Source organism: Podarcis bocagei, assembly GCF_964188305.1.
Source record: "Podarcis bocagei genome assembly, chromosome: 10".
Taxonomy (NCBI): Eukaryota; Metazoa; Chordata; class Lepidosauria; order Squamata; family Lacertidae; genus Podarcis; species Podarcis bocagei.
The window spans coordinates 35,125,094-35,151,224 of record NC_138135.1 but is presented as its reverse complement, the minus strand read 5'-3'; the positions used below and the strand labels follow the sequence as shown (position 1 = coordinate 35,151,224).

Here is a 26,131-nt window from a genome sequence, read left to right as displayed (position 1 = left end):
ACATCCTTCTTTCTAACTGGTGCTTCTTTAATGGCCTCATTCTATTGAGCCTAAAGCATTCAACCTGAACTCCCTGCCTTTGGCAGAGAAGTGATCATGGCTCAGTGATGCTAGCGAAGTGCTGGATACGCTTTACTCTTGAAATAAATCATCCACTGGAAAGGAATGAGATCTTCCAGGGCATTCTTTTCTCTCGGGACAGTAATCTCTCATTAATTTGAATGGGATCAACAGATAAAATCATATTCTTTATCCCATTGAATCCAACTTACATACTGATAGGTAACCCAGCCTAGGTTTCAGCTGAACTGCACTACCAAATATTTTGTGCTTAGCAGAATCAACAGGCGCCTGAACCATAACTTCGCTAGCAATTTAAAATGAATCATGGTGTGTGAAATTCAGTCATGCCACCTCTGCTGCTTCTTAGTCTTTGTGCCCCTATCCCACTAATTGCCAGGCTCACAGTGCTGCAGCAACAGCGGAAACCACAACTGGTAGAATGTCTTTGGTGGGACATAGCAACCCTATGCCCTCTTGGCTGCTCCCTTCCTTTCTGTGTAAAGTACCTAGACCCTCCTGTCTCTAACCCTCCATTTCCAACTCCACGTCCTGACCACCCACTGCTTCCTCAGGCCACAGCTTGTCAGGTCACTGCCTACTCTGTTCCCCTTCCTTTCTCTAGCATGTGTCTAGATCAGGGGTTCCCAAACTGCAGTCCACAGACCACACATTCTTCATTCAGGTGATCCATGCTGTAAATTGTGGCTGAAGACAATAGATGGCACATCTATAGCATTAAATATTCATATTGATTTTAATTGTATTTCTATTGCTTATTTTGTTTCTTATATATTGTTTTTTATTGTATTACAGCTTGAATTCCATAAAATTGTAAGGCACAGTGCATTACAGTTGCTAAACAACAGGCAGAAAAATCATTAAGTCCACCAAGATGCTCAGCCGTTTTCAAGTGGACTGTGGGCGGGAAGGTTGGAAACCATGGTTTTAGATCATTCTCCCTTGTTCTCCTTCCACCTCCCACATAAAATTCTGCTCATCTTAAGCCCTGTGACATTCCTCCAGGGGTTAAATTTCTCATTGTTGCCCTTTCATGCCTCAATTCTCCCTCTTCTGCCTTACCTTTAGGTGGTTCCTCCTCCTTATTTATTAAATGTACTAGTTACTTTTTTCTATGGGAACTCAAAGCGACTTACAACCCTTTAATTCCAAAACAAATCAAACACATACATTAAAATCAGCATTAAAAAAGACAATTATTAAAGTTTGTTCCCCACTGTGCACCTCATACAGCTTTCTTGCTTTGGGACTCACTTTTGCTTCTCTACCTGGAATCAACACTTGGGGCCAATTCACATGCCACTGTGGAGGAGGGGTGGCACAGCCTCTTGGCTTTGTGAAGATTTTTGGAGTGTTTTTATTTGAGGAATTGTGGTTCTTTTTGTTTATAGGTATTGCGGGAATGCTTACAGGATCGTTCTGATTCAGTTATATGAATAGTTGCAAGATTAAGTGCCTCCACAGTCACAAAGGTTATGTTCACATTGGCAGTTTAGTTCTGGAACTCCTGTTTGACATACTCCTACTATTGTAGGGTTCACACTTGCCTAGTACAGTAGTTTACTTAGCTTTTAATTAATGCCATAAAGTCCAGCTATAGTTGGCTGTTTTCCCTGGGATAAAGGCTATTATGTAAACTAGTTGGGTGGCAGTTAACAAAGTTTTACTCAAAGTATACGTAATTCCATTGAAATTAACGAACATGACCAAGTTAGGTCAATTAATTTCAGTGGCTCTACTCTGAATATAATTTACTTGAATACAAGACTTTGGGAAGAGAATGTAACTACTTTTTCTATCTTACCCTAAATAGTTCATGTCCTTTGCAAAATTAGCATCATTTTTATTTAGTGCAAGGGCATCTGGGATAGACACTGTTCTTCTCGGTGTGTGGGGGCTGAGCAAAGAGGATCAGTAGTAGGTTACTCCTGTTTGAAGTGGTAATATGAACAGTACACATGCTGTAGTTACTCCTGGAGTCAAATGTTACCATTTTTAAAAGATCGGTGTAACTCTCCTTGAGGCTGATTTTGCTGTTATTCATACCAAATAAAGTAAATTTCTCTAGGTGCTGTCATTGAATCCCCAGTCCTTTTAATGCACAGACTGCATAGATATATTACGGCAAATGTCCAAAATTTGGAGAAGGATAATATTCAGTTGTAAATACACATAATCCCAGATGAATTCGGCAAATGCCCCCAAACAAATGCTTCTTTAGTTTTCAGGCCTATATTGGTGAACAACGCCAACTATGTATTATAGTATTTTAATATTCTTTTGGAAGCCACCCATCTGGCTGGGAAAGCCCAGCCAGATGGGCGGGGTATAAATAATAAATTATTATTATTATTATTATTAACTAAATTTAAGTTACTGTCAGCTTCTATTGGTGCATCCCTGAGTTTTTCAACATGTAGCTAGACTGGGCAGCTCCTTCCCATTCCCCCCCTTCCCCCCATTGTTGATGCAAGGGCTGGTGTAGATTGCGTGGCTGTTTGGGGGCATTCAAGTAGAACAAGATACATAGGAACCTACAGATCCCAATAATGTTCCATAGTTCTTTCCCCTGCTGATCCCTCTGAATGTCCCATATTGCCCCACCTCCCACGTCTGGTGGAATGCCACCAGTGGGACATACATGCCTGCAGAGCTTTCTGTGGGTGTACCGAAGTGCTTTAGTGGCATAAGTGCTGTTGTGTTGGCAGGCTGCCCACTCTGCCGGCCGATCAGCACTTACGTTGCTTCCTATAGCCCTTTAGCTGGCCTATTGCCAGCTTGTAGGATTGTAGCCTTAAACTTGTTGTGTGGAGGAATTTAACACTTAATGACATCCAGGAGTGTGCCAACTGCAGTGTGTGATCCCATTTGTACTATATATAAATTATTTAAGGTATTTTTGTGTGAAAATATCCTATCAAAGGAGAACTAGTCATGACATCTGGGGTACAGGCAAATTTAAAGCCAGACTATTCCAAGATCTATTGCTAAATAAAACATCATCTTCCTTATATACCACCCCTCCATAAGAAGAAAAGGTTCCTGAAATCCGGTTTTATCACTGCATGATATGGAACATAGGAAAAATGGGTTTAAAGGACTTGAGGCATAGTACAACATGGATGTTAGTGTTGAGATACCAGTCAACTGAGCAGTCAAATATTTCATGAAGCCATGAATTCTGTATGTGGGTAGTGTGGCTTAAATTTATTGGGTAATTTTTTCAGCCTGAGGGCTATATTCCCTTGTGGATTACCTTCTGTGGCTACTTGCCAACTGTGGGCTGAACCAAAGCCAGAAGTCAACAGGACAACATCCATCCTTCCAGATATACACATACAGGATTTCCCCACCAACTTACTGTGCTTGTGTTCTTAAAATACATGTTGGGGAATGTTGCTATTGTGCAAATGTCAGATTTTGATCTGAGGTATGTAGAATGCCAAATATGCAGCTCAGACATATATCTGACAGATACAAAGATGACCCCTTTTCTATTCACTTACTGTGTTTGATTGGTTACACCCCCACACCCACCGAATGTCAGGGGAAATGATGTAGGAAGGATTCATGTTTTTTCCTCCTTTGTTTTCATTTGTACTGGAACGGGCAGGTACAAGGAATGGTCACTAGACCACATGTGGGTAACCTGTGCCACCATTTTTACCCCTGCTACTAGATTTGGTGCCAATTCTTCTGCAAAAGCTGTGGCTGTGCCAATATTGTCACTGAAACCTGTCACTAGTCTTGCTTCCAAAAGTATTGCTGAAAAGTATTTCTGATTGCCCTCCAGTTGGCACAACAGAATGATTCCCTTGCCTTGTGCCCTGCCAGCCTCTGAATGGTCTATCCAGCTCTCTAATCCAGCACCAGTTCCTGCTTCCAGCCACATCTCACAGTGGTAGAGTGTATTAGGTATGACATTTCAAAAAGCCCATTCCATCTCCTTTCCCAGCAAGCATGCCTGACATATGCTCTGGTTGAATGGGAGCTTCTGTTAGCCAGCACACAAGGAGGGCAGTGGTGAGGCCTAGCTGAGGGTGGGAGATCTCCAGGACCAAGCCTGGCCTTCCTCCCCAGGGCTGGAGGCTACTCTGGATTGAATCAATAAAGCAATAAAACAAGATCCATAGAACATTTACTATTTTGTGTGTAAGAATCATATTGTTCCTCAGTTTGATCTCCTCCAAGCCATTTCTCCTCTATTTGTCCCTGCCATGTGTGGCAGAAACAGGTCACTGAATGAGTGAAGGGGTGATGGATTGATGTGTGTGTGTGTGAGAGAGAGAGAGAATGAATGAATGAATGAATGAATGAATAGTTGATTGAAGGGGAGAGGGAGAGAAGGGGAGACTCACCCATACATTTGGCTTTTGTGCCAGTATGTGACCCTCACCATTTTTCTGCAAGGGAGTGCCTGAAAAGGTTACCCAGTCTTCATGAGAAAGATATGAGGCTAAGTGGAATATTTATTACAGCTGGAACCTAAGTATGCATATTTGGAAATGGGTCCCATTGGGTTTAGTGGGATTTGCTTCTTAATACAGCATGCTATACACACTTACCTGGGAGTCTCAAAGTTGCTTCTCAGAAAATATATATAGGATTATGCTGTAAATTTGCTTAAAATTGCAGTTGTGCAGACCAATCCTATGTATGTTGAATTTACTTCCAAGGAGAGGAATGTATCTGGGCTTTTTTGTCCTTTTTAAATAGTGTCATCCCAGTTTGCGTTGCTTTAGTCTAGTCGGCTGTCATTAACTAGAGCAGAACTTTTCAGACATTTCATGTTAGAGACACAGTTTTTAGACATTCATCATTTTGCAACATAGTAATTCAGTTTTACTAGCAAACCAGAGGTTAAACTAACCCCTTTCCAGCCCCAGGAGGCACATGGGGAGCATTTACGCGACACACCTACACACTGCAGCAGACACACTAATGTGTCGCGACACATAGTTTGGAAAGCTCTGACCTAGGGACTAGTCTAGTTGAGCCTGTAATATGTGTTAAGTTCTGGCTCACTAATGAGGGAACACACAAGAATAGGTGTAGGTAACTAGCTTTCCACATTGGCACCTAAACTCAGGGCAGCAGTCACTACTTTTGTTACGGATTTAGGTGCAAGGAGATAAGGCATACCTAACAAACTTAAATACTTGGGAATGATATGAATTCAAGGCACTTGTTTCCTGTTTAACACTGGACAGCTTTATAAAGAAGTAGCCTAGGAGCATAAATGGGTTGAGATTTATGTAATACTGTATAGGGTAGAGCTTCCAACGTCCTAAAGAAAAACTCAAACATATTATTAAAGGAAAATTCTTATTTAAGAGACAAGTTAATATAAAATTAGTCATATAAGAAAATAGAACAAAGAAAAATGTTAGCTAATATGCTGTCATGGCTCTTAGATATTCACAATTTAGACTGTACTCTGATATACATGGTTGAAAAAATACAATTTATTTCTTAATGTCCCATAATTTCCTCATACATTGTAAATATTAATGATTACAGCAGGAGAACATGGCATTATTTATTAGAACATGCAGTCTCCCTTACACAGAATCCAGTGAAAAGCAAATTTAGTCTCACAGGGTCAGGGAATTTTCAGATAGAATGACATCATTAACATGTGCTAATTAAAGGGTATTACATTACAGTGGTGTAAGTGATGGGAGTAAATTTCTGTTACCTTTGGGCACTTCTCTGTGGGAATGTCTAGGCTGGCCTCCCAATGGAAGACACAGCTACTGAATCAGATTTGCACACATTAAGAATTCCATCTCTGTATTCCCTGCATTTAACTTAAGGAGACGAAGTGGGCAGGCCTCCCAGTGGAAGGTACTGACTGGTAATTACATTTGTGTTTGTAAAAATAAAGAGTTCCATATATTTATTTCCTGTGTCTTATCTTAATGGAAAGGACAATGCAGAAATGTTCGAACCAGCTGGATAAAGTTGGGTTAGTGAAATATAAATCAAGGCTATTCATTAGATCAGCATTCCCCAATTTGGTGCCTTCCAGATGTTGTTGGACTACTACAATTCCCATCAGCCCTGACCATTGGCCATGCTGGCTGGGACAGATGAGATTTGTAGGCAGTGAGCTGGGGAAAGTTGAATGAGACCTTTCAGCTGATTGGGATCTGCAGGTGTCATTCAAAAAATCATCAGTCTTAGGTGGAAGAATTAAATTTAACAAGATAATTATGGGTGTAGGAATTCATACTCTAATAAGTGAGGCCTTGTCAAAAAAAAGTTGCAGTGTGTATACTCAGGATCCCAGCCATGTTTCAATTTCCCTCAGTCAAATTTTTCAGTCAAAATTTTGTGTTTGCTGAGCATGCTCAGTCATTTATTTTGTTTGTGGGTGTGGGGTAACCTCACTGGTGCTCATTCTCAGCTATCATGGACATGACATATAAAAATAGGTCCTCAGTGAGACCAGGAAATTACCTGTTCAAAGAATAAGCCAAACCATAAAGGTAAAGGTACCCCTGCTGGTACGGCCCTGTCGTGTCCGACTCTAGGGTTGTGCGCCCATCTCACTTAAGAGGCCGGGGGCCAGCGCTGTCCGGAGACACTTCCGGGCCACATGGCCAGCGTGACAAGCTGCATCTGGTGAGCCAGCGCAGCACACGGAAACGCCATTTACCTTCCCACTAGTAAGCGGTCCCTATTTATCTACTTGCACCCGGGGGTGCTTTCGAACTGCTAGGTTGGCAGGCGCTGGGACCGAGCGACGGGAGCGCACCCCGCCGCGGGGATTCGAACCACCGACCTTTCGATCAGCAAGTCCTAGGCGCTGAGGCTTTTACCCACAGCGCCACCCGCGTCCCTAACCCAAACCATGGTTTAATGCAAATATGTAGGCTCCGAAGAGAGGATTGTGGCTGCTTTACTCCTCCCTGGCCATTTTGCTGTTTTGCTTCCCTGTCATCCAGAGAATTCATAGTTTAGCCCTCCTGGACAAATCATAAGCCACAGAATATAGGAAAACCTTGGTTACAGCTTTAAGCTGCAGGGAGGTAAACCATAAGCCCAAATTCCAATGACACACTGAGCCAGGCCATGCACGCACATTTGCCCTAAACCATAGTTTTGCTTAGAATGCCATGTGACCCAGGCCAATAAGATGGTGCCCCCCTGTCCTTTTCCAGCCATTTGATTCCATCCCCCGCCCCGCCCCCCATTATTTCACACACACAGCATGCATTCTGTGAACACTGAGCTAGCGCAACCCTCATTGGGCCTCTTGGGGTTTTGTTCTTTTACACTTTTTTCCTAAATATGTTTCCGTACTTATGCAAATATTAATTAGATTACTGCAACCCTCTGTGTGGGTGGTGTGCTTTTGGCTACATAAGCAGCAGCACTAGGGGAGTGGAATTGGAAGTAGCATATAGTGTACATGTGGGGCCTTGCAAACAAAATTGTGTGTGTGTGTGTGTGTGTGTGAGAGAGAGAGAGAGAGAGAGAGAGCTTTCAAAGCAAGAGAGTAAGTGTTGTGTGTCTATATCTCTATATATCTTTGTCATTTCCATCCACTCTGTTCTCCACACCACCCCAATTTTTCATTTCACACACCCCTCAACTGCCAACCAGCATTCTGTGGCTATTAAGTATGCATAGTCCTTATTAGGTTGGTGGGTTTTTAAGGTTTTTTTGTGCCTGGCTGTTGCCATTTTAGCTACATAAGCAGGGAATTGTATAGGAATTAGGCATGATGATGCCTAAAATGGCACCTTGAGCAATCAGTTAGTTACCTGAGACAAGGCAGGCTAATTCCTCTATTCTATCAGAGTAGCAAGGTCAGTGGCAGCCAGGATACCATAACTCCCTGCCAGCACAGATAAGGGAGGTGTAATAACTGTGGCGAGTGCAGAGGAACAGAAAGCAAAAGTAAGAAGAGAAGGGAAATCTAGGAGAGTATTTCAAGTAAATGATTAGATCATTAGATGAAGGGAGAAGCTAATAACCATTAGGAGCGATATTTACTGCTTGTAACACATTGTACTAGTGAGTGTTTAGATAGTTTTTGTATATCAACATACTTTCTTACCACACCAGCTAAAAATAAATATAGAAAAGTTACAGCCTATGGTTTATATTTTGGGTCAGTGGACCGCAAAAGGTGTGGGTGTGGTTTTATTACTAATCTTATGAAGGCATGTGTGTGTTCATCTATGCCTCTGTTTTCTCCTTTTCTAGAAAATGGAGGTCTCTCTTGCAGAGTTAGAAAGATCTTACATTCAGACATCTTCTAATGTATTTGGTACCTTTTCCTTGCAATGAGGGATGATTTTACTTGGGGTAGAATACCAGCAGTCAAGTACCAACAATAACAGGCCCTGAGTTTCTTTAATTTCCTGCATTGTGCTTTTGTTTGCCAAATCCAAGGTTTATTGTTACTGAATCTTGATGGAGTTATCAGTTATCAATCTCAGAACACAGAAAATGCATGATCTCTAAGTAGCCAGTTGACTTTTCTTTGGCTTTTTCTGCTTGGCTTAATACTGAGTTATTTCACTAACAGACAATCAGCTTTTTGGAAATGGGTGAGTGTAGTACTGCTTTTACATATACTGTAAACTTCCTGTTTCCTTAAGGGATTAATTTGGCAACATGTACTCTGATTTTCAGAGAAATTAAAATAGATTTTAAGCATATGAGGCAAGGATCTTGGATGGTAAGTCATGTGATAATTGATGACAGCAATTTCACACATTCAGGTCAACCAGTGATAACTGTAATTATCACATGAATAACATACTATGCAAACTCATGCTATGAAGAAGAATTTCTAGCTCTCAAAGCTTTAGCATTCAGACCTCCCCCTGCAGAAATAAAAGTTTAATTTAATGTATTTTCAGTAGTGCCTTCCAAAACTGCCTTCAGGGAGAATGTGCTGGAACCATCAAGAGTTAAATGTTTCTTCCTGCCTTGCCCCATCCCCTTGCCTGAGACCCTTGAAGGAGGACCTGTTGATTAAATATTTACTATAGATCTCTCTCATATCTTTCTGGGGACTGCTCTTTGCCTTTTTGGCAGGAACAGGAATGCATTTTGTTTTTAACATTTTTGAAACATTAAGATTTTGTTCTAAATTTTGTAAACTCCCCTTTTCTGGTGCTTCAAAGTGTTGTTGCCAGGGGGTGGGGGTTTTTTGGCTGGAAGGTGGCATATAAATAGTTACAGTAACAATAACATTAAAGATGGGGCAGCAAAGGTATCGACTAATATTCTGTATTTGGGGGACAGCGAGTGAAAGATGGAATACTTCCTTCAAGTAATTTCTCTGTTGATGGAAGGAGTAAGAGCAATAGACTGTAGGTCTGGGATATCTGAGACCTGTTGTTCTTTGTCCTGCTCACAATCCTTGATTAACTTTTAATATTCCAAATCCCAAATGTTACACTCTAAATTTCTGATGCAGAAATAGTTGCCTGGACAACTCTGTTTCCTTATCACTTCAGGAATGTTATGTGCATATCAGTCTATAATTCTGCCATATAGAACCTCTTCATGCTATCTGTATCTTGTGAATGAACTCAGCACCCCCTCTTTTTTGAAATAAATTCTGCTTTCATGGCCCTTTCCAGATGACATTTAATGCAACAGTGTTTCAGCTTGGGGAAAATAGCATTTTATCAGCAGGAGTTAATTTTAGTGGACAAGTCAATAGATGTATGTATGTATGTATGTATGTATGTATGTATGTGCTTCAAATTACAGTTATGTATTGTGTTCTGTAATGCATTCCTGTTAAATGTATAGCATATGAAGCACTCTAGCTGACTTGCATATTTTGCTACTGGAATGTATTATAAGGAAGAGGCCTGTTAACCAATTATCTATTATCTTAATTTTGCCCCCCTTTATGGAGTTCTTGCCAAAGCACTTTTAGAGCAGAAAGGCTAAGTCTGATCACAGTGTGAAGTTTCTTTTCTCTGTAGAATCCGTGGCTGTAATACTGTATGCTGTAAGGAGATTCCTAAACCAAAGAAGGGAAAATCCTTGGCTTAATTCAGTGTTTTGCATTTCAAGAAGGTTGCTGCCATCTGCTGTCACTTTAGATGTAGGACAGTTTGTAAAATTAAACATGGATAGATAGGGGGTAGGTGTAATATTATAGGTTATAGGTATTGTATTACAGTTGACTCGCATCTTACATTTGGGTTTTGTTCCAGGGATATTGTGTAAAGTTGAAGTCACATATAGTCAAAACAACCCTTAAAAACCAGAAAGTGGCCCGTAAAAACATAGTGCAGCATTTACCGGTGCACAACAAGTGATGTTGTTATCTGCCTGACTTGTGGGCTCTAGCAGGCTCTTTTGAGGTGGTCTGATCTTGCGAGAGCCTCCCAGAGCCCAGTAAGCACTCTGTCTTCTGTGCATTTAATTTGTGCAGTTTCAACTGGCCGGTCTTCAACAGCATAAGGTTGAAACTGAACATGTTAAACACATGTAAGCTCCAAGTCAACTATATTTATTTGTAAAACTTCCATCCCACTTTTCTTTCCTAAAATCAAATCAAATCAAAGACAGGTAACAATTCAAGTAATTAAAAGCAATCCAGAAGCACAGTAAAACAACAATAAAAATTAGCAATAAACCCAAACCTAAACCAGCAGACAGTAATAACAGCAGTACCAGTAATCAAAAGCATAGCAAGGAGTTAGAAATTACAGTACCCACTATCAAAAGCTTCCTGTAATAGCCATGTTTTCACCAGGTGGTAATGGGAAAGGCAATCTGACGTTTGCTGTAATGAGTCCCAAAATGTGAATCAATAAGAAACACATCCAGATTACCAGCCTCCTTCCTCACATTTTAAAAAGGACTCAAACACACCCTCCAAGAACTCTACTGTTGGTTCCCGAGGGTATCTATTTTGCTCCTCTGCTTTGATTAAGATACTTCAATTGTATTGGTTTTTTTGTAATAAATCTCAATTGTTAATTGCCTGGGGCCTGCAGGTGAAAGTTCACATCTAGCTCAGTTATTGAAATATTGTTTCTGGGAATAATAGGCACTTCCACTCAGAAACCATTACTTTGAAAGATACCCTACAAGCTGAGTAGATTTTTAAAAGTTTCCTAGGAAACATTTGGTTGAAGCATAGGATGGATGAAGGATTGAGCCTATGCAAGAAGAGATTTGAAAATGTTGAGGCTCCTTAGCAAACTTAGAAAAATGGCCTATTACCTCTAAATAAAAATCTTTGAGAGCCTGTTCACACTTGTTGACTATACTACTCCATCAGGTGATGATTTTAATATGTGAATAAACACCACAGATAGGGCACTCATATAAACTCAGGTGCTATTATTTCCAGTAGTGTCAGATCGCATACTGAGCAGCAAGTTATTGTGTGCAGTATGACCAGTGAGGGCTTGGCTCATCATTAATTTTTGTGCCCCTTATTGTGTTGAGCATCACAACTCAAATATTACAAAGGTCCTTCGTGGAAATGCATCTGTATGTCTCTGTACTTTCTCAGTGGTATTGTGTAATGTTGAAAAATTGTTATTAGAGGAATCCTTCTCCAAGTCATTTTTAGTAGACGTGTAGTTCAGCATAGTGTTAGAGACATAAACAATGTAACAACACATTACACTCGTTTGGGATCATCAAACCCTTCCTTACCCGTGAAGCTGAGCTTAGATAAGCTGTTACATTGCACTTCAGTGTTTCTGATTCTTGCTGTATTGTGGGGTCATGAAGCTAGGTACACAGTGAAAAATGGTTCAGATAGTCTGTTGCCTGGGCAAGCAACAGTCTGCTCAGTGTGTAGTTCGTCTACCACTTCTTCTGCTGACCTCTTCCTGTCAACTTGTGTGCCCTTTAATCTGTTTCACATCTCTAGATGTATCACATTAGAATGACAGCTAATTGTGATGCCATAGTGTTTTTCTTTCTTTATCCACATTAGTATTTAGAAGTACCCCTTAGTAACCTGTGCTGAGCATACTAAGGCAATATTTTTATTTAGTGTAAAGTGGTTCTGTGGTCTTTATAGTTTATGTACATCCTGTTTGCATATTTTTAAAAATTCTGCTACATATGCTGTATTTTTATAATAATAATAATAATAATAATAATAATAATAATAATAATAATAATAATAATAATAATAATAATATTTATTTATTTATACCCCGCCCATCTGGCTGGGCTTCCCCAGCCACTCTGAGCGGCTTCCAAAATAATATTAAAATACATCAAACATTAAAAGCTTCCCTAAACTGGGCTGCCTTCAGATGTCTTCTAAAAGCCTGGTAGTTGTTCTCTTTGACATCTGGTGGGAGGGTGTTCCACAGGGAGGGCGCCACTACCGAGAAGGCCCTCTGCCTTGTTCCCTGTAACTTGGCTTCTCACAGTGAGGGAGCCGCCAGAAGGCCCGCGGTGCTGGACCTCAGTGTCCGGGTAGAATGATGGGGGTGGAGACGCTCCTTCAGATATACTGGACCAAGGCCGTTTAGGGCTTTAAAGGTCAGCACCAACACTTTGAATTGTGCTCGGAAATGTACTGGGAGCCAATGTAGGTCTTTCAAGACCGGTGTTATGTGGTCTCTGCGGCCGTTCCCAGTCACCAGTCTAGCTGCCGCGTTCTGGATTAGTTGTAGTTTCCGGGTCACCTTCAAAGGTAGCGCCACGTAGAGCGCATTGCAGTAATCCAAGCGGGAGATAACCAGAGCATGCACCACTCTGGCGAGGCAGTCCACAGGCAGATAGGGTCTCAGCCTGCGTACCAGATGGAGCTGGTAAACAGCTGCCCTGGACACAGATTTGACCTGTGCCTCCATGGACAGCTGTGAGTCCAAAATGACTCCCAGGCTGCGCACCTGGTCCTTCAGGGGCACAGTTACTCCATTCAGGACCAGGGAATCCTCCACACCTGCCCGCCTCCTGTCCCCCCAAAACAGTACTTTTGTCTTGTCAGGATTCAACCTCAATCTGTTAGCCGCCATCCATCCTCCAACCGCCTCCAGACACTCACACAGGACCTTCACTGCCTTCACTGGTTCTGATTTAAAAGAGAGGTAGAGCTGGGTATCATCCGCATACTGATGAACACCCATCCCAAACCTCCTGATGATCTCTCCCAGCGGCTTCATGTAGATGTTGAAAAGCATGGGGGAGAGGACAGAACCCTGAGGCACCCCACAAGTGAGAGCCCAGGGCTCTGAACACTCATCCCCCACCACCACTTTCTGAACACGGCCCAGGAGGAAGGAGCAGAACCACTGTATGACAGTGCTCCCAGCCCCTCAAGACGGTCCAGAAGGATGTTATGGTTGATGGTATCAAACGCTGCTGAGAGATCCAGCAGAATTAGGAAACAACATAATTTACTGCTTACTATAGCAAAAGGACAGGTATCGTGTAGAAGGGAGAATTACATTTTTAGCCTGTCAATTCTTTTAGACTTATGGGCTCAGTTTAAAATGCTGGGTTTGATCTGTAAGGCATTTTGTATCTCAGGACCTCCATACCTATTCCTACATGAACCTAATCAGACCTGGATCTGTGTGCCTTCTCTGAGGGATGTGTGGAAGGTGGCAGCATGAGAACAGGCCATCTCAGTGGTGGCTTCTCATTTGTAGAACACTCTTCCCAGAGAAGCATGCCTGACACCATCATTGCTTGCTTGTTGGTGCCAAGCTAGATCTATTTACTCAGACCTTTGATTTTTACTTGGGAGGTTAGTGAGTTATGGGTTGTTGCTTTACTTTTTAGTGCTCATCTTTAGGGGAAGGTTAAGATTTGCCCTTTTATAAACACAGTATTAATGTTTCTTATGCTGTGTTGCTTTATGATACTTATCTCTGTGTAAAAAGCAAGGGATAAATATAATAAATAAAATACAACACACGCATACAGTATATATTTAACTTGTTTGGATCAACAGTGTCCTGGGTTCCTTCAGGAGGAAGGATGGGATAAATATTGAATGAATAAATGGATATCTGCCTAATTTTTTATTTCTATCGCTGCTCCCTAATATGATGGTGTCTAGGTATCTGCTATTGACCCATTGTGATCCCTTACTCCATACTTAGGTTTTTGGATCAGATGTAGGTACAGTGGTGCCCCGCAAGACGAATGCCTCGCAAGACGAAAAACCTGCTAGACGAAAGGGTTTTCCGTTTTTCGATGCGCTTCGCAAGACAAATTTCCCTATGGGCTTGCTTCGCAAAAAGAAAACATCTTGCGAGTCTTGCGATTTTTTTCGCTTTCCCCCCTTTTTCTAAGCCGCTAATAGCCTTTTAGCCGCTAAGCCTTTAATAGCCGCTAAACCGCTAATAGCGCTAAGCCGCTAAGCCGCTAATAGGGTTGCTTCGCAAGACGAAAAAACCGCTAGACGAAGAGACTCGCGGAACGGATTATTTTCGTCTTGCGAGGCACCACTGTAGTTTGAAGAGGAAGAACTTTTCTCAAGTTACTTGTCAGGATGTATTGAAAGTTGGTACCTGTTGTGCTTGCTGTTCATAGTCAGCCTTGTGAGATTCTCTTTGTACCACATAATGCTGTTTGATTATGGCTCACTTAGGGCAGAACATTTTAGAGCCATGAAACTGTAGCTCACCTGTTGCTGTCATACATTCTGTTTGTGGCACAATGTTTCTTGCTTTGCAAAACTTTGAATAGGGCTGGCAGGCTACAGTGTTTGCTACAGTTGTTGTATAGGGATCAAAACCTTTGGCCCCTAGACTATTGGCCATGCTGGTTGGGATTAATAGGAGTTTGAGACCAACAATTTCTGGAAGGTTCCTCGCCCCCAGTCTAGTAGTTTCCAAAAAATAAATAAATATCCAGTTTCCTCACATTTAATTTCAAAAGAAGATTTAAAATAAAAATCATTGCACTGATGGAGAGACTTCAGACAGTCATGTACCTGTTTTCATATGCAGGGGCCAACTATACAAATTAAGCAGATAAATAAATATGGGGAAAGCAAAATGTTACTTAGAGAAGGATCTGAAATACTTTCCTTGAAACTTGAATTTGTTTTATTCTGGGTTGTTTTATTTCATGTTTTGATGTGTTGTAAACGACTTCGAGATTTTTTTTCTTTAAAACATAAAGTGGCATAGAAATGAATAATGATGATGCTGATGATAATAATAACGAATTCCACCACAAAAAAGACTCCTAGACATTCCGTTGCGATGACTGTAACCTAGGTTAAAGGTGCCATTTGGCGATTCACGTAAATATCTGAGTTTCTAATACTGCATGTTGTTGTCGGCATCTATCTGTCTCAGGAGTGCCTTTTGGGGTGAAGTCAAACTGTTGGAATGTTACAGCGCCTGCTGTAGCTGTAGAGACCAATACGGGATAAAAGGTAACTGGCAACTACTGGCCATACACACTGTGGATGACTGTAAACAAAAAAAGAGATAATTCCAGTCATAAGGGAAGAACAAGTGTTTTAGAGAATAACATAGATACAACCAGTGCATTTTACTATACATTAGTTATTTGTTTATGTTTTACATATTGTTTCGTTTTTGTTACGAAAGCAAATACTTTAAAAAAAAGTCTATCCCGGTTGCTGGGATTGATGAAAGAGGTTAGTGCAATGCACAAGCTACCAGGTGGGAGGAAGTCGAAGATAGTTGTCACTCTTAAGTTGTGGTGCTTGGAAATTAAATGTCAAAATCTCTGATATAAGGCAAGGGTTAGGTCGCTTCATTTCTGGAAATGTTCCTTTTCTTTTTGCCAAGATTGTGGAGCTTTGTGCCCTATTCATTCTTGAAAGAAGCAGATGGCTTCAGGTCCCGGGAGGTGGAAAAGCTGGAGCTATTATGGTGCTCGTAGACTGGAAAGCAGCAGCATCTGTCAGATTGGAGACTTGTTTGACAGCAGGGAAGCTGGCAGCAGTAGCAGATGAGTTCTGCCGGGCACAGTCGGTGGAGCTATAGTTCAGTAGAAAGTACATTTGTGTAGGTGGTTGAGGGTAATCCTAGTAATCACGCAAATGGGACTTTTATTCCTGAGGCTAATTGCTGCACTGGGGGAGTGATTTTTGGAAGTGACAGCTGGGGAGAGAAGGGTTAGCCTTCCCCAAGTGTCAACACCCCTGAAAATTGTAAACACCCTCTGTGGCAAACAGGCTCAGAAAAAAGCTCCTATCCATATGAACGGGATCTTTTTTCAAAACCAGAAATTGGTTTGGGGGGGGGAGAGAAGTAGAGGCAATGTTTAAATAACTGTGTATTGAGAGTGGAGGGCCCTCAGGCTGAAAAAGCTTTCCCACTCCTGTTCTAATTGACTTTTTTATAATGATTTTTTATTAATTTTCCAATATTTACCCAATATTACCACAGTTTTGCCAGTTATACAGATTTCAATTAATATCAAGATAATTCCAATTATTTCCAAATTTTTCCAATTTAATCCAAGTGGTTTCCCACGCTCCTTGATCAGTGTTTTTTATCCAGTTCTTGTATTGCTGCAGTTCATATTTTTATTAACATCTAATTACATTTCAGTTGGTATATTAATCCTTAAGATAACAGCTGCATTTTTAGAGATTACTATTCATGTTAATACCTTATCTAACTTTCCATAGGATTTCAAATGAGGTGATCTTATTATTTTCCTTTTCTCTGCATGTGTCAGTCTGAATATGTCCAATTATAAAGTCCTTAGCCTTTATCTGCTGTCCCATTCTTGAAATTCCTCCAATTGCTGTTGTCTCTCAGCATAACTGGGATGGGGCTATTCCTGGGGAATTCTCAAAATATCTCATTCGTTCCCTCCCATCGTGCTTTCATCTTGCTTGGTGTTTCCGGACAATAACATACTCCAACAGTCCACTCTTTCTCACTACTCAATCAACGTCTAGAAATTTTCACAGCCCAAGAAAGAGGGATCCAGCTTCCGCTGCAGGGGATCTTGGAGTACTTTTATTTCAATTAATGACCATCAGAGTCTCCATGCCTCCCTCGTCCATGGCTCTAAATTCCTTTCATCTTTACGACTGCATATTGGCCAAAGTCCACTTAAGTTGTATCTCTTCTCTGTTGTTTTTAAGGCGGGGGGGGGGGTTAGAGATGGTATCCACTCTAATTTTCCAAGATAATCAATTCCAGTATTAGAGCTGTCCCCATCTCTTTAAACCACACACAGCTAACTGTTCTTTTAATCACTAGTTTTATTTCATACTGCAATCCAACTTCATTTTGTATCTTTAAAATTTTATGTCTGGAGAGGGTTGCCGAATCATTAATAAAGAAACTCAAAGTAAACAGGAAACTGGAGGCTCCCCTCTCCGCTATCTACCGCCCACACCGAATAAAATCTCTTTCTCAGTTCCAAATCTCAGATCAATGCAGCTGGATAATTCTGCAGTTCTGATGAAACATCTTCTCTCAGAGCGTGCCTGACTTCAAAGCCAATTAAAAATCCAATTAGCAGAAGAACCTCTGCTTCTTAATGGGGACGTGGGAGGGTTTTCACCAGATGAAGTGCTTCCACACTCAGTGCCTCCCTGCCCTCTGCTTTCCATGCTGGAGCGAGAGCCAGGTACCGAGACGGACTGCGAGTGAAGCCTGTTCCTCCCTTTTCTGGGAGGAATTTCCAAGAATGATTTACCCTCTACCACTCTTGTTTTCCCCCGCCTTCAATCCCTGCAATGTTGTGGGGGCTGCCTCCTTTAAGGCAGATCGGAACCGGAAACCCGCTAATGGACGTAGAGATGTAGTTGTTCTTACAATAATGTGAGCAAGGGATGAGGACAAGGACACCAAATACTAGGAGCCCAGGTCACTCCCGCTCCCCCAATAAAACATTTGAGGGGGCAAGTTAATGGGCATTGAACCTTCATTGTGAAAGTGCATCAGAGGAACACAGCTGCTGCCTGGCACTGGCTCACACGCTCCCCAGCTACACTCCCTCTCCTGCCTACCGCCACTCTGTTGCCAGGCTTGGGGGCAGGGACTGATGCCAAAGGAGGTAAATGGACTGTGTGTGCCGTGTCTTGTGATTAGAGAGGCTGCCAAGCCTAAGGTGCATAGGATCGGGGTGGGGCCTTACCTACCCCCCCCAATATTTTATGCAAGTTGGTGCCCCTGGATGAGGCAAATAAAGTGCTAGGTAAACAAGCACACAAACAGTATTGTGAGAAGATAGTGTGTCAGAATGAATAATCATCCATGTGTTTGCAGTATTTACAAATACTTATTATTAAATAATGCCCAGTTGAAAACTTTTAGGCATAGAGGGTGTTAGGCTATAGGGCTTGGGAATAGGAGAAACTGTGAGCTGTGGACAACTGAGTAAGGTTGACACAGTTTCTGATATTGCTCTTGTTCATTTTATACCAGTAGTTGGAAAAGTGTGGTGTCAATTTTATTAAATAATCCTAGACAAAAGAATTAAGCAAATGAAGCCTTTTGTAGCTGTGTGTTTGGGTGTCTGTAAAGCAGTGGCACAAGATTCACTTACATAATTTATTTTTGTATACAGCTGTTAGAAGTACAGAAGCAGATTAATTTTTATGTGATGGAAACAAAGGGACGGGGTAAAATCAAAAGTTTGTATACAAGTTAGTGTTCTATCTTTCAATTTCTTTCAGAAATGTTCTCATTGCCAGGAGCCAGGAGCCACCCTAGGCTGCTACAACAAAGGCTGCTCTTTCCGATATCATTATCCGTGTGCCATTGATGCAGGTAAGAACAAGGATATGATTTTGGAATGACTGTTTACTGGTTTGATCTAGAACACTTTATAGGAGAGGCATCGTGAAAATCACTTACCACTTAAAAGTAACCTGTGAGAACTGAATGCAGCACCATTATATAATAAATCACAACAAATTATGGAAAAAGAATTTGCTTCAAATACCAGAATTTATGTTTACAAGTGTCAACCACAAGACAAATATTTACTAATGCAGAGTTTAAAACCTGTTTCCTCTTGGAAAATAATTAGGACTTCTGCCAAAGTATGCTAAAAGTAGAACAGAAAGGATCATGATTTGTGTGGTTTCTGCCTTTCCTCATTTGAAGGAGTGAATTGAATTATAGTACCTGCTTCCTCTATTAGTATAATTAGATGTAATCATAAGACATTTGGAGTGCCAGAGATTGGCAAGAGACTAAAATGGCAGACCAGTGAATGGAGTTGGAACCAGAGAGGATAGCTATTGTTGAGCTGCAAAGCACTTCAGAGCATTTGCTGTAACAACATGCTTGTGTGTTGTTACATTCTTATTACTGTCATATAAAAATCTTACTTGAAGAATCTTTTGTGTTAGCATATCCTTGTATAGTGTGCCTCTCATATGAGTCAGCTCTAATTCTAGATACTTTTGGATATGCTTGTGTTGGAGCTTTTTCTTTGGATTTTGTGGAGCATATGAGACTGGTGCCTGCTTCCCATACTGGTATTTCAACAACATGGAGTTGCTACTGTCTATAATCCTGACATGACTAAATAAAACTACCTTCCAAGAAAGACATTGAATTCTGCTGAGTCAGCCTTCTATTTTTGGCCTCTCTTAACTTTCCGTAACATAGACAGGAATAGTCTTACTACTGTCGACTGCCTCTGACATAAGAGTGGGAAAATTAAAGAAGAGTACAGATATTAGTAGTTGCTGGTTAGTATGGTCAAACGTACGGTATGTAACTTATCCAGATCCACAGGATGCTGTGGATCTGGATAATTAAAAACTGAGATGAAACATTGTGAATGAGATTTGTATGTCTTCCTGCAGTATAAATGCTGTACTTGGTTCTTTAAAAAACAAAACAAAATTTTGAAGCTGAATTAATTCTGTGCAAGGATGTAAGAATGGTACCCCTCCCACCACTAACTGCTGGAAAATTTACCAAGCCCCTCTCCTTCCTGATTTTCTTCTCCACCCTCCTGAAGGTTGTTTTGTTTTTGTTTTTTAAACTTGCTTGGTTCCTGTCACAATGAGTCAAATTTAGTACCAACAAAGTATGAAGAAAATGTGTAGGATCTTTGCTTCTTGACAACACACGTTTGTTTGTTTATTTATTTATTTATTTATGTTTTCCTTTGTTGTCTGGAGTTTAGAATATTAATGGAGTTTGGAATATTGAGGTCTACCTGCCTTGCAGGAAGAGAAGCAGCAGCCGAGAGTGAGGCTCTGCCAGTTCCACATGCTTCTGCTCTCACCAGCCAAGCTGGGCCTAGCCTCCCACTCCCAACAGTGGTCATCCATTTTATATGCCCTGTGAAATAGAGAAGCAGCAGCACCTCCTCTCACCATTGTTTTCACGAGCTAGGTTGCCCCCACCCTCAACAAAAATAACTTTTGGAACCAACTCTCTATGAGGAAGAGCAGCAGAATCTATGGATGATGGTATCAGCTGGGACCCTGTGAGTCTTGCCAAAGGCAGAGTAACAAGAAACCAGCAAATTCCAGCTACATCCCAGAAAGCCAAAACTCCACCCTCAACAGCCTCTACCTACATTAAAGCCACTTCTAGGAAAGTCTGGTGACCAGACTGTTTCTCAGTGACCAAAGAGCTGACCCTTATAATAACTTTGTAATAGAAAAAAATGGTGCCTAAATTTGCTTGTTTTTATCTTCCATCACCATTACTTTTTCCTTTTATATCACGTCTTCTTAGATTGTAAACTTGTAGATAGAGACCATATTGTTTTTATTGATCTGTAAGCAATTATGTGACCCTTCTTGACTGAAGAGCAGGGTATAAATACGTTGAAATAAATGAATGAATGATAACAATGAAGTGGACATTAAAGCATGGTATAGTAATATCTTTGCTAAAAGCTGATGAATTATTGTTATACAAATATACGTTCTTAAGAATGGAATTATAGTTTATTTTGTAAACAGAAAAATGAATTATATGCTGAATAGAAAGCAATTTGGTATGCTGTACAACTATTTTGTGAATATACTATTTTAGAAATTTTATTTGAGAAATTGGCATATGCAAGTCTATTACTCAGTTAGTGTGACTTTGTTTTCTGCTTCTATCCTGAAATTTTTCAAAACAAATATTTTTGCTGTTAGAAAGGAGTAGATATTGCTCTTGTTCTCAGTAAGGAATTCATTATCTTGAGACAAGAACAGTTTAAACTTTTTTTCCAGGGAGGTGGCTACTAAACATGCTGATATCTATTCACTACTTGTTTGTTATTGGGTGAATCAGTTTGACTTGTGTGGAGAGCCAGACATGCTTACTTCAAACCAACATTTGCTTCTAATTGGACCTTCATGGCAATCACAAAAAGCCTGTAAAAAATTTTTTTTGAGGAAGAGATGGCGTCAGTAAGATAGATCTGGTGAGAGGAGAGATTGCTTAACAAAACATTTGGCATCATTTTTTGATGCCGTCCTTATAAGAACAATTCTCTTCAGACTGAAGTGTAAACAACATTCCCCTGGAATATACAGTAACAAGCCAACTTCATGAGAAACTCATGAGCAGAGCTTTCCAAACTGTATGTCGCGACACGTTAGTTTGTCGGCTGCAGTGTGTAGGTGTGTTGCACAAACGCTCCCTGCCCTCTTCCTGGGGCTGGGAGGGGGTTAGTTTAACCTTTGGTTAAACTGAATTACTGTGTCGCAAAATGATGCATTTCTAAAAAGTGTGTCACCAACTTGAAAACTTTGGAAAGCTCTGCACTAGAGTATATTATAAATGTTCCTGAGAATACCACCAGCCCAAGATTCATTGAAAGCAAAAGCAAATGTCTTCATGCCGTGTAGGAAGAGGAGTGGGGGGAACATGGGACCAGGGCTTGCTTGGGATTTTACCAGCTTGTACATGCCATCGTAAACCAGCCTTCCCTGCTGTTTGGAACTGAATTGGGAATTGGGAAGTCTAAAACATCTGGAGGGCACCAAGTTGGAAGGCTGCAATAAACAGTGTTTTCATGTTATGTATGAATGTGGCCCAGATGCTTTGAATTGCAGCTGGGATAAATGCTTGTCTTAGAGAACTACACAGAATTGTTTTAGCCTTCTTTAAGCTTCTTTTTACGCGGCTCAGAGCTTGCAATGTGGAACACTGACATACCCCTTGCAGCAAAGGAAACTGAGCCAAAATCAGAGAGAGAACAGTTTTGTCCTTGTTAGTCTCATGCTGACTGTTACAACTTTTCCTGCAGATTGCAGCAGGAGGAGGATATGGTTATAGCACATATTTAAGATTATTTCAAATTAGCATGCTTTTATTTACCACCATGGGAGTCACTTGGAGGTTGTAAGGAATTGTGGGGACTGGATCCATTAATGGTTTTCTGAAAACATACTATCTTGACGAAGCAGCTGAAATTTGACACCCTCCCCCTAAAAAAAAGATAGTTAAAAGAATGTAAGGTGCAGCAGGATTACATGTCTGAAGCTTGAACTGAAAGTACACCCCGAGGAAGAATGCCCCTAAACAAGTAGTTATTTAATCAAAATTTATTGGTGAGCATGGAATCAATCTGTTAAAGAGCCTCTGTATTGACTTAAGAATTTTGAAAAAAGTGTTTGTAGCACGTTCTTTAGCTGAACAACTTCATGTTACAAGGGGAGATAAGTAGGCATACAGTGGTACCTTGGGTTACAGATGCTTCAGGTTACGCATTTTCGGGTTGTGCACCGTGCCGCACCTGGAAGTACTGGAATGGGTTACTTCCAGGTTTCGTTGCTCGCGCATGCTTAGAAGCGCTAAATCACGCTTTGCGCAGAAGCGCCGAATCACAGCCCACGCAAACGCGGCGCTGCGGGTTGCGAATGTGCCTCCTGCATGGATCACGTTCGCAACCCGAGGTTCCACTGTATTCCTAGGAATGTGAGTTTGCTAAGGCTTTTGAGTACATGATTACAGTGTGCTTGCAGGCACCCATCTCTCCTTCAGACATTAGTGGTTACTACACTGTGAGCACCTTTTTCATATTACGAAAAAATGATCTATAATTGGAGATAAAGAAGCAGACATACACTTTTGTTAGCAGTATGGTTTAAAATCACTTCATGCTGGGTTTGGAGTTGGTGGCTATTTGCAGAATATTTTTTACCTTTTGTTTTCTTCTCTTTTAGATTGTTTACTAAACGAAGAGAATTTCTCAGTGAGGTGCCCCAAGCACAAGGTAATAAAGTTGTTATCAGTTTGCTGCCATTTGCTATATAGGTCTCATCATAGTTTATTTTTAGACATTTTGTGTCTGGGCAATGCTTTCTAAATATACTCTTTGGCATATCTATAGTGTGGTGTGTGTGTGTGTGTGTGTGTTTCCATTTTCTGTGGGATGGCATGGTCAGAAAATATGAGTCTTCATATTTTCTTTATTCTGTGGAATTAGTTTATTTTAATCCGGATTCTGTTCATTCTATGAAAGATACCTTCAGTGCATAGCTTTTGTACTGAGTGTTTTTCTTTGGCTGTAGCTATTCTGCGAATGTTCTGTTAAAAGTGGTTGTCTGCAGATAGTCTGAGAAAATGAAGTTTTGAAATGGACGGAAAGCTGATTGGAAAATTCCTTTCATCAATTGATCTCTTGGAGATGGGTCGGCATTATTTGCTGTGCTGGACACAGCTGGCCAGCTAATTCTTGTCTACTTGTTCAACCTCTGGGTATATTGTTAAAGCACCAATTTGTAAAATAACCATAATGTATTTCTGCAATATAAAGTTGGATGATAATTTATAACATGCAGACATGGTTGAGCCTCTGCTTGTTGAATGATGCTTTATGATGTGTAAAGGTGTATTTGGGATACCCCCCCTTGTTCTCTATTCATAAACAGTACAGAACAAGGAATGTGGAGCTATCTGAAGATCAGCCATCTATCTCTGTGAAAGAAAGCTATAAAATTCTTTGAGCGTAAACTTAATTTGCCAAAGTAGAAGGCTGCTTTGTTAAATAGTTATATTAGAAATACAGATATTTTCAAGTTCACAGGTCATGTTGGATTAAGACTTCTGGAAATAGCCAAACCTCAGATAACTGAATAAAAACTGCACATCATATTATGTCTTCACAGATATTTAGGTTGTATTGGATTGTGTTGACCGCTTGCCAAAAAAACCCCATGTTTTTGCTGACTAAATGTACCAAATTGATTATTATAGAACAAGATTAGTCTTTAAGGAGCAAAAATTACCAGAGTTCAGGAGAGAATACCAACATAAACAAACAGAGGCATCATTGCTAATTTATGTGAGAAATGAGCATTCAGCCACCAAATTGTTGATTTTAGTTATTAAAGCCTTTTGTTGTTGTTGCATATATTTGTTCTAATATTTATACTCTGCCTTTTGATTTATGAATCCATGAGCAGCTTATAAAACTGGTAAGAACCACAATGCAGGTTAAGAACAATACAGTATCACAATACCATAAAATAGGAATACCAAACAAACAACAGGATATGGCTCTTCCCTTTATAAATATGTCACTGACAGTCACTCCTCTGATCCAAATGTTCTTTTGCGTATCAAAAGTCGGGCATATGCTGTGTAGAATTGCATTGAGCTTTCTGTGAACCATGTTTGCCTTGTCTGTATGGTACTGATAAATGGGTCCAGGAACCATTTTGGAATGAATAAATATTATTTCCTCATTTCTAAATTTTTCAGATAAGTTTAAAAGCAAAAGTGTGCCATGAGAAACCAAATTCTGCAACCTATATGTATTTTTTATGTGCTGGGCAAATTGCAGAATTGTAGAGTTGGAAGGGACCACAAGAGTCATCTAGTCCAACGTCCTGCAGTGCAGAAATCATTTGCCCAGTATGGGGCTCTAACCCAATTATTCGGGGTCCTGAAACCTCATCCCCCAATCTCCTGTATAGTCTTTTTAACATTGGAGAATCCACCAGGCATTGTGGGTGCACACACTGTTCAAGATGATCTGCATAACCATAAAGCCTAGGAGATGTTTTACTAAAAATAAAATTTAAGTATGTGACTCTCAAGGTACTGACCACAGTATATCTATTTTTGCTATTTTTCTGCGATTCTGGAATATGTGCAACATTGTTTAGAAACTCTGTTGTGTTTCAATGGAAGACAAAGACTTCTGCTCTCCATGGAGTGACCCCTGTATTAAAAAGTGGTTGTTTTAGAATTAATTGAGATATAGCAAGAAGTAACGCTTTTAATTTGGAAAGGAGAGTACTTCTAGATATGTTACTTGTTTTGTAGTATTAACACCTCTTTTCTGTTGTAAGTTGATTCTTTTAGTTAAGATAATGAAAACCAGATATAATCTGTTTCAACATCCACAAGGTGAAAAAAAAGGTTAAGGCTGACATTTCTGATCAATGGTTAAAAACACCTGACACCAGGGAGCAAAAATCTTTCACAAAATGTCCTTTCAGAACACTTAAGGAAGAAGCTGTAAAAACCTTCTTGTTGCTCAGCTGGAAAGCTTTGTGATTATGGAGCACAGCTCAACTTTCTTGCTAAACTGCTTATTTCTTTCCTCCCAAAGTTCCAAATGCTGTCATGCAGAAATCCTGTCTGAAAGATCTGTGTTTGGTTCTCGTACTGATGCTCCTTTCTCTTTCATTCTCCACATGTTCCATCTTCCTTCTCATCTGCCTCACTCCTTTTATCTTCTCTTTCCCCCTCACCTTCTTCTTGGCATACTGGACATTAGCCCCTCCTCCCTTGCTCTCTTCCCTCCTTGCAGAACAAGATGGTGAAAGGCAGCCTCAGCACAGAGCAGTCGGAGCGGGGGTGAGGGGGGAAGTGTGTTCGTGGGAATGAAAATAAAAGCAAGCACAGGTGAGTTGAGGGAAGTTGCCACTTTCTCTCCAGCCCGAGGGAGAAATAGGTGGTGATATTGCTATGCAGAGATTTTAACTTTGACTCCTGCTTACTTGTATTTTGATACTAAGCTCGCCACTTCACCAATGAAGGGCAGAACTGGGGAGAAGCCCTTTTCTGCTGTATCCTAATGGACTTCCCATGTATCACCTGTTTGTCTATTTATGTAAACACAGAAGCTTGGGTGTTTTATATATCATCATTTGATGGGTAACTCCCATATTTCACTTAGATTCCCATTTTCTGAGCTCCAGTAAGTCAAG

At 40.6% G+C, this 26,131-nt stretch overlaps 1 protein-coding gene across 14 annotated transcripts in view; it reads left to right on the top strand.

Annotated features, from left to right (window-relative positions):
• The window catches only part of TCF20 (transcription factor 20), a 187,843-nt gene that overhangs the window by 134,369 nt on the left and 27,343 nt on the right, over window positions 1-26,131 (top strand). For 12 of the 14 annotated variants that reach the window (XM_081209470.1, XM_081209469.1, XM_081209459.1 and 9 more), the window contains 3 exons: window positions 18,677-18,770; window positions 23,135-23,184; window positions 25,699-25,826. In XM_081209470.1, the coding sequence (XP_081065596.1) occupies window positions 18,677-18,770; window positions 23,135-23,184; window positions 25,699-25,782 (228 nt within the window). In that variant the 3' untranslated portion in view covers window positions 25,783-25,826. The remainder of the gene's footprint in view (window positions 1-18,676; window positions 18,771-23,134; window positions 23,185-25,698; window positions 25,827-26,131) is intronic. The other 2 variants (XM_081209464.1, XM_081209463.1) reach the window with 1 other exon arrangement.